The sequence below is a fragment of the Halyomorpha halys genome, unplaced genomic scaffold (assembly GCF_000696795.3).
Source record: "Halyomorpha halys isolate HHAL.00 unplaced genomic scaffold, Hhal_1.1 Scaffold2360.1, whole genome shotgun sequence".
Classification (NCBI taxonomy): Eukaryota; Metazoa; Arthropoda; class Insecta; order Hemiptera; family Pentatomidae; genus Halyomorpha; species Halyomorpha halys.
This window is the reverse complement of record NW_027113969.1, coordinates 85,638-100,495: the sequence shown is the minus strand read 5'-3', so window position 1 is coordinate 100,495 and position 14,858 is coordinate 85,638. Positions and strand designations below refer to the sequence as shown.

Below are 14,858 nucleotides of genomic sequence, written 5' to 3'. Positions count from 1 at the left end.
ATTTACTGCCACAATTATGAACTAAGAAAAAATTGTTTGATGTAACAATCGTTTTAGAAATAATTGTTTCATCAATAATGAATTAACTTCATTTCGTGAAAAATTCAGTCAGCAAATAAGATTCGAGTAAAATTATTTCAAAAATAACGGTCATTCGGAATAACAGACACCATTCATAAGCCAGACTGACTTGAATCATGAAGACCCCTACACTACTGATGCTTACTTGTAAATAAGATATCGAACAGTAAGGATCTTATGCAATGTCTCTTTTAATTTGTAATGAACAGAAAGCTTAGTTGGTCATTATTTTGGCGTTTGCTTGCTAGGAAAAAGTGAAACGAACGATTTACACGGAGTACTCGTAGTTTTCCCTCCACTTTCTCAGTACCCCATCCACTTCACATTTTGAAAAATCGGGTTTCAAAATTAACGGCATTGCATTATTGAATTTTCATCGTTTTTTATTCATGACAAATTTAGAAATTGATTTGATAGTCGGAAGTAAATTAGATTTCATTTGTAGTAGTGAAACGGTTCAATTTTTGGTTTAGTGGTCCGTAGACTTGTATGGGTTGGAACCGCTGTTCTAAATGATGACTTCACGATCCTGCTCTCAAACATTATCGTAGTACTTACAACTTAGGTCAGTACCCATCTCATTAATTTTGATTAATAGAATAGCCAAGGGAGAAAGGTACATGGCATTTGATCCTATTCCTCACGAGATGCATGAGCAAAAATCTGTGGCTCAAATTTATACAGGAAAAAATGTAGATTATTATGTATTATTTTTATGATGTTAAAGATAATATATCATAATATAACAAAGCAACCGACTGGATCTCATAATAAAATTGATGAGCTCAACTATTGTAGATATTGGCATATATACCTCTAAGATACCTAAGTAGTCTATAAAAAGTAGTCCCTATGTAAACTTATAAGAAACATGAGCCAAGCTGATGCCCCAAGTGTCTATGGATACTAGTTCGCGTCGAAAAGAAGTCGTAAGGAGGCTTATAAAACAGATTTCTACCTTAAAACAGGCTCGTCATGGGTGTCGAAAAATCAAAGGTGTAGTTGCACACAGCTAATGATACTATAATCTATAAATATTAGCTTTTACACCCCTAAGAAATCATTAGGCGAGTATTAAGGAAGGTATGTGGCGTTTTATATAACTAGTGCATCATCAGATGAACACAATGATGCCATAATAGAGTAGTATCTTTGGGCTTTATTTGTACCAAATTTCAGTTTTATCAGAAAATCGAAAAAGAGCTAAATTTCGATTAGAAGATTCGATTTACTGCAGTGAAACTAAATAAAAGCGTTTAATTATTTACATTGGGACAAGGTTGAATGAAGTAGAAGAAGTTGGGTGGGTATGCCATGTTTGTAAACCAATTATTATATGTTTATGATCTTTAATTTCATATCTTCACTTTAACGAACCTCTATGCTTTATAACAACAAGGAGGTTAGGACACGGCTCTGTTTTGTATTGGTGTATTCTTCCTTCTGTACTTTATTGACTTACAATAGTGTATGTTTGTTTTGTAGTAATTTTTCTATTGTATTATTTTAATCTATTTTATAACTGTGAGCTTTTTTAAAAGCCATTGATGAAAAGAATATTTATCCTCAGATAAACTGTCTTTCGTATTAATAATGACATCAGGGTTTCTGAACTCTTGGTTTACTTTATTTATACTGTTTGAGGTTTAGTAATTCAGTGTTTTTTTAATCCAAGACAGAACAGTGGTATTTAAGTGATTAGCTATGGCAGGTATACCAGGATACACAGTGAATATTGCCATTGAAGCTCCTGTTGAAAATCAGATTCAGGAGATATCTTATGATGGGCAGGAATTTTATCAGACGTAAGAATAATTTGATATTTGATACCAATGAGTTTTCATATTTCATAACTTTCTATTAATTTCATTAATTTTTTTAGGCCCCTTACTATGTCTGAAAGCCTTACAAAATTGGCTGCAAAGATTGATTTCAGTAAAACAGGATGTGAGGATATCAAAAAAGATCCTGAAACTAGTGAAAATGGAGAAGAAGAAACATCTTCTAAAGATGCCTATCAATCTGCTATCTGGCCGTGGGATTCAGTCAGAAATAAGTTACGGTATGTCTATGTTTATTAAATAAAATTCATTATGTGTTTATCAATTTTTAAATGGAATATTCTTTGACTCCTTAGATGTGATTTGGTTTTAATTGTTGTTTGTATTTTAGAAATTCCTACACTGAAATTTGTGTGCTAGCAGATGTTATATCAATAGCCAAGGAAAAGAGGTATATGGTATTTGATCCTATTCCTCAGGAGATGCATGAGCAAAAATCTATGGCTCAAGTTTATGCTAGAAAAAAGGTATATAATTTTTATGTTTTTCATAAGCAAGGATGTGATATTAGTATATAAAACGTGCAGCAGCAGAAAATTCAAAATCCTTACTTATAATATTATTAGTACTGCTTTAAAAATACCTCAGCTATTGACTTCTGCTTGCTCATAAGTGTTTAAAAACTCCCCTAACAGATAGTTTTCAGTAGAGGATGGGCCATTCTGATTTACAGCATTCTGTGTTAAAAAGTTTTGAAGTTCCTGCTGCTGGAGCTTGCTTTCTACACTAGTACTCAGAATACCCACTCTTGACCAACACCAAAACTTGCTAATTGATGAATGCATTTTGCTTCTGTTTTAGAAATTTAAAGTCTTAAGATAAATATTCAAGATATCCCATTATATTTGCTTCCATTAAAGTAAATGATCTTGCTTTATTATCAAGACTTCTATATATGTTGATGTTACCCTGTAACCCACATTGATTGCTTATTAGATTTAGGAGTTGGTATTTTATTGTAATACATGTTTTAGTGCTCTCTCTGTTTCTCCCAATATATATTAATATATATATTTTAAAGATTATTGGATTGAATGTCTATTATTATATTACTTTTACTGTTAAGGCCCTGGCCGGAGCCGCTTCAGTATTGTTAACTGCTGCTGAGAGGTTAAGAACATGCCAAACTGAAGCTGCTCGCAACAGAGCTGTACCTGATTTTCATATTGAATTGCTTCGCTTAAGACAAAGTTGGAGGCTGAAGAAAGTGTCGAATACCATTATTGGAGATCTCTCATATCGTACTGGTATGTTATTAGTTGTATTTTTAAGTAAATAAATTAGGATTATTCGCACTATTTTTATGTGTTACAATATATACTGAAGTGATATTTTAAATTCATAGTAAATTAAAACTAAAAGTATTAACTCTTCTAGGAACAGTAAGCGAACATTGGTAAAAAGCATTGTAAAAAAATGGAAAAGATATTTATTGTGGAAAATAAGCTAAATATTAGCTAATACAATAGTAAAAGGAAAATTATTGTATTGGTGTATAGATAATGTGTGTGGTAGGGACTTGGATTTTAATTTGTTCTAATTTTAAGTTACAAATTATTTTTGATTTATAAATAATTTCTATGATATATAAGCTTATAACTATTATCATTTTAATGCTTTATATAAGTAAATATCATTTATTTGGTCAATTTTGAACCCAAGGTACATAGTTGTAATTACAACATACTAAAGATAACATAGTCATGATAAACTGTAAACATAGTCATGATAAAAATATTTTATAAATTATTATAATATATAATTTTCATCTGAAAATATGATGGTAAGTGAAAGTTGTGTCGTTCGCACACCGCACCAGACTGTGAAATAAACTAAATCAATTTTAAATTAAATTAGTTCTGAGTTTAAAGTGAAAATCTCCTGAGAAGAATGAAATATGAAGTTGACTCTACGGGTGAAAAATTCGAATGGAATACTAAAACAATTATCAGTGACTTTTTTTTCATTGTAATTTTAGCTGTCATTGTAAAATTTAAGTTGTTTGTTTCTCGGTTAGTTAATTTCATTTATATAAGAAATTATTTTTTTCAAACACACAATATATTGTTCTCTATGTTTGAATAATTTCCTAGTATCAAAAAGCAACAAAACTAAATTTTTAAAAATGAAAAAGTCTCAAAATATAAACTTTTATTAATTTAATTGATGTTGAAATTGAGAAAGGTAAGTATAATATAATTCTTCTTTTTATTTTTATTTTTTTATATATGTGTTGTTATTTTTCAATAAAACAAAAAAGTGTTATGGTCAGATATTATTTTATTTTTATAGGAATCTAATTATATTAAAATTGGGATATATTTAATATTAATATTACAAATCAATTGATTTTGAATCAATTGAATTGATTTCTATTATACAAAGTTAATCTAATAGAAAATAGAGACAAGATAGATTGATAGTATTTTATTATTATTTGTTACGGAGAGTAGGGGTTCAAAAGGAACCTTTACTACTCCAACCGTGAAGAGTAATGAAAATAAAATAAATGAATAGCCGAATTTTGTTATTGTATTTTAAATAATTTTAAAACGAGGACAATTCTCCACACGGGCCCCTGTGGAGGATTGTCCTGATGGAGCAGAAGAGCTGCCCGCCGTGGCTTGAAATAAGTATAAGGATTGACCAGCCTGCTAGCAACTACTGACTAGCTTAGCTAGAGAGATAAGGGCGCCTGAGCCGGCGTATGTATACCATACTAGTATTATTAATACCTTTGTAGCAAATAAAAACATGATAATATGCAATGCTTACAACAGATACATTTGTTTATTGTTTGGAACCAATTATTAAACATATTTTGGCCGCAACATTAATAAATACATTCAGGATAAAATTAAAATTAAAATAAAATATTATTAGAATTAAATATAAACAAATAAAAAATAACTTCACAATAAACCATGTGATCACGCAAAGATTATTGCTGATGAGATGGAGAAAGTTGTTGCTATAGAAACTTGTTTAAATGAACATCCTTCATTTTAAATATTACAGAATAGATACATCTTTCTAGCATCATTTATAATAACTGGTTATTCTGGAAAGCTTATGTGATTCAAAGAATATATATTGAATATGAAGTTCATGTATGTTCTTTCCACAAATAACAAAACCAAATTATAATATATTTAAAAAATACTATTAAAATTTCAGCGAATGTCTTGATAATGAGTTAAGCATGTCTTTTATATAATGATATAAATACATTTTAAAAATAGTGGTGTTGATGTATTGATTATTTTTAAATTTTGATAAAGGTATGTTTTTTTTATACTAAAATTAGGGAAATATATATTTTAATGTCATTAAGTATTATTATTCATGTTTTTAAGATTGAAATTTATGCTAATTTATTAATTACAGCTGGAAGTAAGTATGCCCAGACTGGTTTATTTGAAGTTACAAAGGCTGAAGATGAACCAGAAACTTCAGGAGAAGGTAGTCCTGATCCGGGAGGCATAGCTAGGCCTGCTTCTGCTCTGAGAGTTATTATCCCATCTGAATTACAAGGTGTAGCATACATCGGAGTAATTGTCCAGAAAGGTAATTTATTTCAATTTCGATATTTAAATATTTATTCATTTTCCTCAATTTCAACCTCACTAATGTTTCTTTCTTTACCTTTTCCATTTTTATGTTAGTCTAGCGAATTATTATTACTGTTACAATGATTTACATACATGATTTATTATAAATTACTGATATCACAACATTAATTCCAAAACCACCTAAGTATATATGTTTTGCATTGTAATTAGGAAATAATTTTTAAGGTCGCTATATGTATATCTGTAACTCATAAAAATTTCTTATTTTAATTAATATTAGTCATTTTGGTATAAATACTTGAGAAGATGCTTTCAATGTTCTATCATAATACTTCCATAAACCATAAATTGAAATTGATATAATTATGCATTTGATTTTATGAAGGAGGGGGGTAGCTTAGTAAAGCGCTGTGCTAACTCCTGGAACCCGAGTTCAAATCTGGCTGTGGCAGATAATTATTTATTCTGTTACTGTAGCCGTAAATCAGTCCAGTGGGTTCAGGAGCTGTAATTTAGGGTACCCTTAATTGGGTACAAATTGTTCTCGAAAAAATCATTTTCGTTAGCGGGGGGGAGGGGAAGAGGAGAGGGTTGTAAGAACTGAGTTTTAGAATCGCCCAACTGAGTGTGAATATTTTAGGTATCCATTAAGAATTTTCATGTATTATTTATTTAGTATCTACGGTATGATTGTCAATCATACTTCATTATCATTCATCAGTCATTCAAGATTACTTATTACTTGTTAGTAACAAAAACACTTAAATTGAATATTTAACTGTTTAATTTGTAAACTGTGCTAACTGTTTCAGATCAAGAAGACCTTTGTTCTGCTTCAATCACTTCTCTTGGCGAGAGGGCTGTAAATCATCCGGATCTCCATTGGAGGCAAAAACTTGAATCAGCTCAGAATGTTTTGTTTTGCAAAGAATTATTTAATCAGCTGGCAAAAGAAGCAGTTCAGTTGCATGCTCCTATCCCTCATATGGTTCTGGGAAATCAAATAATGGCTTCTGTAAGTTGTTTGAAGTTTTTTTTTTTTTTAGGGAAGGGGATTTGAAGTACCAGACAGTCTTAAATTGTTATTCCTTTTAACCAATATTAGTATTGTGTATTATATTTATATTTATGTTTTCCTAGATGTTTCCTGGTGTTCAGCTCATTATTCATTTAACTCATAGCACTACAGGAGGAAATGTTGAAAAACGTGAAAGTGGTTTCAAATCCGAACATGATCACGTTCTTGAACATTCCTTACATCAGTTATTGAGAGAGGTTCATCATCGAAATACACACCATCCGTTTCCGCATCCATCGTCTGCACCCCTTGGTCCATCAAAGCGACGCTGCCTTGCCGGGCCAACTGCTGCAGATAGGTACCAGTTACTTGAAATGACCAAAAGGTAACTAAATATTCATAAGCTATAATTATTTAAACTTACATAAATTTATACATGGTGTTGAAAGATTGAATGTTCTAACTGAAAATTTGAATTAAGGATCTCAAAACAAGAAAAAAAATCCCTATAAAGATATGTCCATTTGTGCTTTATTTAGATTATATTCCGGCGCTGGATATGTATTATTTTGTTGCAAATTTCAATTATCCTTGATCGTAAACAATCAAGGTCATTGACTGGGCTTGCTCAAACTTTTTGTTTAATGTTACCCCAAACAAAAAAAATCCAGTGATGTCAAAACGTGAACATGTATACATTGCTGTAGAAGAAAGATGATGAGCCTGCCTTAATACACAAGATAATCACTTTGAACAGCATTCAGAATGAATTTTAATGTTTATATTTCATTGATAAAGTAGATGAAACACATATTAATTTATTTCTTACTATCTAAATAATTTATAACAATGAAAATCTTTAGACCAAATATACAATTTTTTTCTTGTTTTGAGATCCTTAATTCATATGTTTATTCTGGACACTTAATCTTAAAACACCCTGTATAATAAAAAAAGATTCTTATGTTATTTAATTTACTGTAACTTGAGGCTACTTGGAGCCTATGGAGTTACTTGGCCTAAGACCGAAGAAGTAGTGACTATGTTTAAGTTGAAAGTAATGTCTATATGTTTCAAGGCCTAGTCCTAGTGCTGCTACCTGTTGTAGGGATTCCTAACCATATCAATATTTCCCTAATAAAAGGCCAAGATGTAATTTAAAACATTTTTTATGTGGATCCAATTTATGGTACCTGTTTATATTATTTGATATACCATTTTTTGACAGAAATATTTCAACCTTGATAGAATAAAAATCATATTGCATATTAACTATTTACTAACTAACCGAAATATGGACAATTTTTTCAATATGCAAAAAAAAAATATTTATACTAAAATAATGTCTGTAATTTTAAAAAAAAGTTGACTTCTAAAATGATGTATGGTTATAGACAAGATAAAAGGGGTATTCATGATCTATGTTAAAGCGTGTTAAATGGAAAAACTCGTGTTAAATCGAAAAAAATTGCCTTCTTTTGCCGTGGTAAAACGAAATAACATTTAACATGGCTGAAAGTCTGTTACTTGGTCAGTTAAATCGAGAATGACGTCACACAATAGACCAGTTGAGATCGCTGCCATATTTGTTGTGACTTTCAATACAGTTGTCAATTAGCTCATCTTCATTCTCTTCTTCACAAGTTTGAAGATCAATAAGACACTCATAAGCTAAACTTTCACACAAATTCCACTTTTCACTCACTCTAGGCATGTTTTAATTAATTACTTAAATCAAAACTGAAGTAAACAATAACATGAGGGTCTGGAAGGAAGGTTATAAACATAAAGGCTTATACAACAAGTTGCTGAGAAATCCCCTAGGGACTCTTATGCATTTAACGTTTAACATGACTTCAAATAGGGCTGCTCACAATTCTATAGTTATAACATTTAATGGTAAAACATATAACATTTAACACAACATCATGAATACCCCTAATATTAATTTGGAATAATAATTTCCTTTTTTCTTTATATACTAAAGAATAACTTTTTATTTTTTAATAATTTGTTTTCATTTGAGAATAAAATCTACAGGAAGAGCTGTGTTTGAAATTTAGGTGTCAAGGAAAATACTTTTGTATGTTAAGAGAAAGGAGTGGATGGAATATAATAAATTTTATGGTAGACTATACAAGCATTAATCCCCAGCTTTCCTGCAAATTCAGGATGAATAGGATGAAAGTAGTGGACTGAACCTGATATAATCGATGTGGGACAAACTGGATACTAACTCATATAACTCTTTAAAATTTCTTTCAAATCATATTTAAGGTTTAGTCAATTATGTCTGAACACATATTTAACTATCAGCAGCAGACCAAAAATTTGCGATTCTGTGGACAATATTTTTTAATTTTTGGTTGAAGACAAAGCTTCCCTACCTTCGGTAGCGTGGAAGCAAAAATTATTTCATTTTTAATAACTTTCGAAATAATTATTGTCATAAATATAATAATATGTTTTCCTGTGGAACTTGATTTTCATACTTAATACTGATTTAGAATTTCAATGTTTATTATATTTTCTTTATATATTAATAAACATTATATAAATGAAACTTCATCAGCCATCAAAGGCAAATGGGAAATTAATCATTTGCCAATTATTTTTATAATTTACTATTTTGAAATTTTGTTTGCAGTCAAACGCTACTGGAACAAATTATCCAGCAAGCTCAGCATTTCTTCCTACGTATTCGAACAGAGTATGTGCTCGATACAATCATCAAAGAAGTTAAGGATCCTATTATTGTATCTCATTGGAACGCTCTGAATTCTCCTACCGTTTCATGTGTCAAGATCAACATAATGACTCATGGGTATTTAAATTCAATTCAATCCTGATAAGATTATAGTCTACCCTTATTATTAGACAATACTTTAACTTTGGACCTTATTTTTTAGGTACGATACTGTTTGTCGAACTTCCCTTGTCATTCAGGTAGCTGATAAATCATTAAAATGTGTTTGCCGTGATGGCCGTGTTATGCATATGTCTTATGAACTTCAGGAACTTCGTGATCTTATATTTTGCCAGGTACTAAATTTATATTTTATTTTTAATTCTTATATTTATTTAATTCTAATTGTTAATGGCATCTCGCCTGCTTTATATAATTATTTTATACTTTTATTAATGTTCCTTTGAATGCATAATTATTTTACTTTTCTTATTTGGAGTTGTTAGAAGGTTAATTGAAAGCTTAGTTAGTTAGAAATCATTGCTATAATTTTAGAATTTTCATTTAATTCCAATTATTATTTATGTTGCTGAAATTAATAATAAAAAATGGCAGTTGTAGATTTTATGTTAAGAATAGAACTATAGATTGGTCTTAAGGTGTAATTTAGTCAAGACAACTTTTATTATTTACAAATTATGAACAAGATGGTCAGGGTTGCGGTAAAAATAAAAAAAGAACAAAAATAGTTAAGAACTATTTATTTTCCAATATTTCGCCCCACTTTGTAGAGCTTCATCAGGGCTAAAAAGATACAAAAACATTTTAACGTGGTAAGATAATAAGATACAAAAAGGTAAATTAGGGTAGGGTTACAAAATGTTTTTAGTTGGTTTTTGTATATTTTTAGCCCTAGCTCTACAAAGTGTGATGAAACATAAAAAAATAAATAGTTCTTTTTGACCACAACCCTGACCATCTTCATAATTTGAAATTATTCGATCAATTATCTATAAATTTAATTTTGTTATTTACATGTTATTTTTAAAAAGTTTCTATTAATTTTTAGATTTACCAGCACCAGATAACAGCTGTACAGCAGCTTGCCCGATGCATGGGCTGGCAGTACCTTTCTAACAGTACCCATCTCGGCATCGGAGCAGTCGAGCCTCTAGGGAATGCAAGTAGCTGTATCTTGGCTTCGCCGATGGGTGATAGGTATTATATTTGATGCTTGATATATTCTAGTTAGCTGTCTGTTGAGTTAAACTAGCTTTTAAAATATTTTTGAGAAGTCACAGGAATCTAATCAAAACAAGGGTAGAGGAAATATAATAAGTGGTTGTAAAAAATGTATATTTTATAGCAACCCTTAACTGCTCTAGTCGCATATATATGTGGTTAGCAAGATCCGTGCCCCCTTTGCTCTAACCACGTAAATGTGGATTGCGTTCAGAGTTGGAAAATTGAAATGATATATTGATATAATAATGTTTTGCATTGACATATTGTTTAAAATGATAATGTTTTATTTTAATCACCAATTTATTTGTTATATTTCTGATTTTTAATTAATTAAATTTTTGGTATTTGAGGGAGAAATTTAGATTATGGTTAAGTATTAAAAATATTAAATCAGTCTAGTCCTCTTTGGGATTTTATTTCAACTCTTCATATATCAACTCTTTATATCATTTTTTACATTGTTTCATGACTAACAAAAATATGGTTTTATAAATAATAATTATATTTCTTAACCTTCAATTTTATATTATATTCATTTTTTTAAGTATTTTGGTTTCTATGTCTCAAGTCTAACTACGTTTTTTAATCTCCTAAAACCGATATCCTGAAATAAGAAGCCTATTTAACTTATCTAGTTTTTTCTTAGAACTTATGTGTGAAATATCTTGCTAGGTAGCATTTGATTCAACTTTCTGTATTCTGATATATCTCCAGGCATAGTTTCAAAGATACCCTGATGGTGATGTTACTTTCAAATTTATGACACAAAAACAGACTTAAAATTTTGTTTTAAAAATATATACATATATATATTTTTATAGGTGCATTTTAAGTAACATTTAAAAAAATAAATTTTAAAATATATTGATTTTTTTTTTAACTGCATCAGTGGTGTGTCCAAAGTTCAGGTCAAAAAGGAGGAGAGGAAACTATTAAAAAAAAAAAAGTTATTCTAATTAATAAAGAGAAGATAATTGACCATGGATAATATATTTGAGAAGGAGATTGTTGGGGGTGCAGTCAGAAAATAACACGAATAGGTTAAAAAAAACTTATTCAATAGTGCCAACGTTTCGGCCAGAATTTCTAAGGGCTAAGAACAAAGAACAAGATAACAATCAATGAATACAAAAAAATAAAATAAAAATATATACAGAATGATTAAAGTAAATAATTGTGCAGAATGAAAATTAATAAAAATAAAGTAATGAGAGTAGTGGAAAATAAAATGTACATATAGATGATTAAATATGTAAGTAGGTACTTACGTATTTAATAGTAGCTACATATTTAGTATATTACTTACATATTTAATTACCTATATATACAATGTATTTTCCTCTACTTTCATTAGTTTAGTTTATTAATTTTCATTCTGTACATTTACTTTAATCATTCTCTGTATATTTTTTACTTTTTTCTATTCATTGGTTGTTATCTTGTTCTTCGTTCTTAAGGCAACGTTGGCACTATAATATAATTTTTTTTTAAATGAGGAGAAGATGGTTAGGGGGTGCGGTCAAAATATATCACAAATAAATTGAAATAACTTATTTAATAGTACCAACGTTTCGACCAGAATTTCTATTCTTCATCAGGGCTAAGAACATAGAACAAGATAACAACCAATGAATACAAGAAATAATATATAAACAGAATGACAAAGTGAATAATTGTACAGAATGAAAATGATGAAAGAAGTGGAAAATAAAATGTATATATAAGTAATTGAATAAGTAAGTAAAAATAACATAATTAAGGAAATAAAATAAAAATTTGAAGTTACATAATGCAAAAGAATATGAATATTTTAGTTTATTAATAATTAAAAAATTAAAATTATGGAAATAAAAAATAAAAAAACCTCTTATACGATTTCCTCTTTTGGACAGTTTTTCAATATCCAAATACTTATAATGCATTGCCATCTTCCAGTAACTTTGTCAACATTTTCTAAAACAATTTTTTGTCACCCTCTTACACGGTTTCCTCTTTTAAATATTTTTTACCCATTTGTAACGTTTCCTCCCATATACCTCATCATCTTCGTAATGTAGTTATTAATTCTGAGTCTCAACACTCACAACACGGAGCTTACTTGGCTGTCTGATTTGCTACTAGCAGGTGCGTTTTATGTTATATTCTCTTTTTCCTATCTTTCTTTTACCCCCTTCTCCTTCTCTACGTTCTTTTCTTAATTTTCATTACCCACATTTTTTGTTATATTCACCATGTATTATTATTGTTGTTTTCTATTCACTTCTTTTGTCTAACTTAACTTCATATTTTGTTTATTTATTCTAATATTATGGCTACATATTTCATTAGTTACATATATTTCATTTCTCTACATTTTTTTTTCTTTCCATAATTTTAATTTTTAAATTATTAATAAACAAAAATATTCATATTTCTTTGCATTATATAACTTCAAATTTTTATTTTATTTCCTTAATTATGTTATTTTTACTTACTTATTCAATTACCTATATATTTATTTTATTTTCCACTTCTTTCATCAATTTAATTTTATTCTGTACAATTATTTAATTTATGTCATTCTGTTTATATTTTATTTTTTGTATTCATTAGTTGTTATTTTGTTCTTAGCCCTGATGAAGGCTGGAAATTCTAGCCGAAATGTTGGCACTATTTAACATGGTTGAGAATCTGTTAAATGAGAGGTCTGTTAAATGGAGAGTAAGGTCACGCAACCAGCTGAGCTCGTCACAATTTTGTTTGTTGTGTTAGGTTACTTGCTCGTAGTTTGTGTTTTGATTGTGTTAGTATTGTTTTGTATTTTTTAAAACTAATAAATCAATGGATGACAATAATAATAAAAATGTAATGACATTTGTCAATTCTCTTCCTTACAAGTTAAAAAATCAACTAGGCACTCAGTGGCCAAACTTTCACACATCTTCCACTTAAGGCATGTTGTAATAACTTACTTTAATCAAAGCTTAGAAATAAACAATAACAAGAAGTTTTGGAAGGAAAGGTTATAAAACAAGTTGCTCAGAAAATGTGCTAGGAGCTCTTATACTTAACATTTAACTTGACTTTAAATAGGGCTGCTCACAATCCTATAACTATAACATTTAACATGGTAAAACATTTTACATTTAACACATCATGAATACCCCTGTGTCTATTTTATTAAAAAAGTTGCTGTAACATCCTTGGGATATACAAACCTTAAATTATTTCGGTTTCGTATGACTTATCATTTTTGAGTTAGGCTGTTCACACACAGACCATTTTGCGAAACTTGCTTATTTCGACTCAAGAGACCTCAAAAAGTGTTTTTTCGTTGAAAAGTTGAATTCTAAATTTTCATTTCCCCTTACTAAATATTCCATATATAGTTAAGAGAAAGCAAAAAACCTTTTAGTAGTGTGAAAAATTGTTTAGTCCATTAATTAAAATGTTTGTAGCAATCAAAACCATCTCGAATTCCGAACAAATATAACTGTAGATAAATATAGTATCAGTAGAAGACAAATATCTTGAATAGAACCTTATTTAGGAATTCATGGCTTCTTATTATATTATTAGTCATATTTTTGCTGTTAATTATTATTAATATACTACTATTTTACAGATTAATTGCTGTACGATGCGAACCTCAAGGTGCCGTTCAAGTGTCGATTGCTCATTCTCCTAAAAAAGATTTCTTTAGTGGGCAGTTAGTTAAAGAGAGGAAGTGGGAAAATTTGGGCGGAGCGTTTAAGGAAGTTCGTTGGGATAAAATGGAAGGGAAGAACTTCCTGAACAAAATGGAACTCCTCATGGCTAGTCTTACTAGCTCTTAGTTAGCAGTTTTGTTTTATTGATCGTTTATTCTAATTATCTTTCATGTTCATATTTATCTATTGTACATACGTTTGTATATTGTAAATATTTGTAAATTATAATAATTAAGTCTTTAAGTGTATTATATTTTTTTAAACTTAATTTTTTTTTATTTGTTGAAATTAAAGTATTGAAGTCATAAACTTATAATTTCTAGTTTTATTTAATATCATATCACCTATACTGAAGGAAAGGATCGTAAGTTAAAGGAATTCAAAATTTGTTTAATAAGAGAAAAGGAATCAATAGAGAAGATAAAAACACATTTGATATATATTCTTCAAGTTACCAAGCCTTGCTTAATAAAAATGAGTCTTAAATAAATTTCCATGATTAAACAAATTCCAAATTTTTTTTGGTTTACAATTCTTTTTATCGTATGTGTGATATCTCCACTGCTTCTATGTTACTATATTTTTCTGATAAACCATCATCCCTTCTTATTCATTTAAAATATTAATTTTTTATACTAATTGTGCAGTTAGATTATCTAAGGATTTATTAAATATTTTAAAGTTTTATAAATATAGATTTACTAGGTTCTATATCACACCTCAGCA

At 29.1% G+C, this 14,858-nt stretch overlaps 1 protein-coding gene across 3 annotated transcripts; it reads left to right on the top strand.

Moving 5' to 3' along the window:
• The first annotated feature begins 1,473 nt into the window (after positions 1 to 1,473).
• MED17 (mediator complex subunit 17) lies at positions 1,474 to 14,458 on the top strand. 3 transcript variants are annotated; one of them, XM_014437213.2, is made up of 12 exons: positions 1,474 to 1,549; positions 1,761 to 1,886; positions 1,964 to 2,143; positions 2,254 to 2,389; positions 2,989 to 3,169; positions 5,310 to 5,489; positions 6,307 to 6,509; positions 6,635 to 6,897; positions 9,160 to 9,336; positions 9,422 to 9,554; positions 10,268 to 10,416; positions 14,048 to 14,458. In XM_014437213.2, exons 2-12 carry the CDS (start codon positions 1,786 to 1,788, stop codon positions 14,256 to 14,258), a joined length of 1,914 nt encoding a protein of 637 aa, XP_014292699.1. In that variant the 5' UTR covers positions 1,474 to 1,549; positions 1,761 to 1,785; the 3' UTR covers positions 14,259 to 14,458. The 3 variants fall into 3 exon arrangements, with proteins under 3 accessions (XP_014292699.1, XP_014292698.1, XP_014292697.1); XM_014437212.2 differs by having other exon boundaries at positions 1,757 to 1,886; XM_014437211.2 differs by having other exon boundaries at positions 1,480 to 1,886; positions 14,048 to 14,457.
• Positions 14,459 to 14,858: the final 400 nt, after the last annotated feature.

What these genes read in the sequence shown, in the direction of transcription:
- MED17 (XM_014437213.2), top strand. Translation starts at nt 1,786, where the DNA reads ATGGCAGGTATACCAGGATACACAGTGAATATTGCCATTGAAGCTCCT. An exon ending in AGATCTCTCATATCGTACTG is followed by an intron (nt 3,170 to 5,309) that starts GTATGTTATTAG and finishes TATTAATTACAG; the next exon opens with CTGGAAGTAAGTATGCCCAG. An exon ending in GAAATCAAATAATGGCTTCT is followed by an intron (nt 6,510 to 6,634) that starts GTAAGTTGTTTG and finishes ATGTTTTCCTAG; the next exon opens with ATGTTTCCTGGTGTTCAGCT.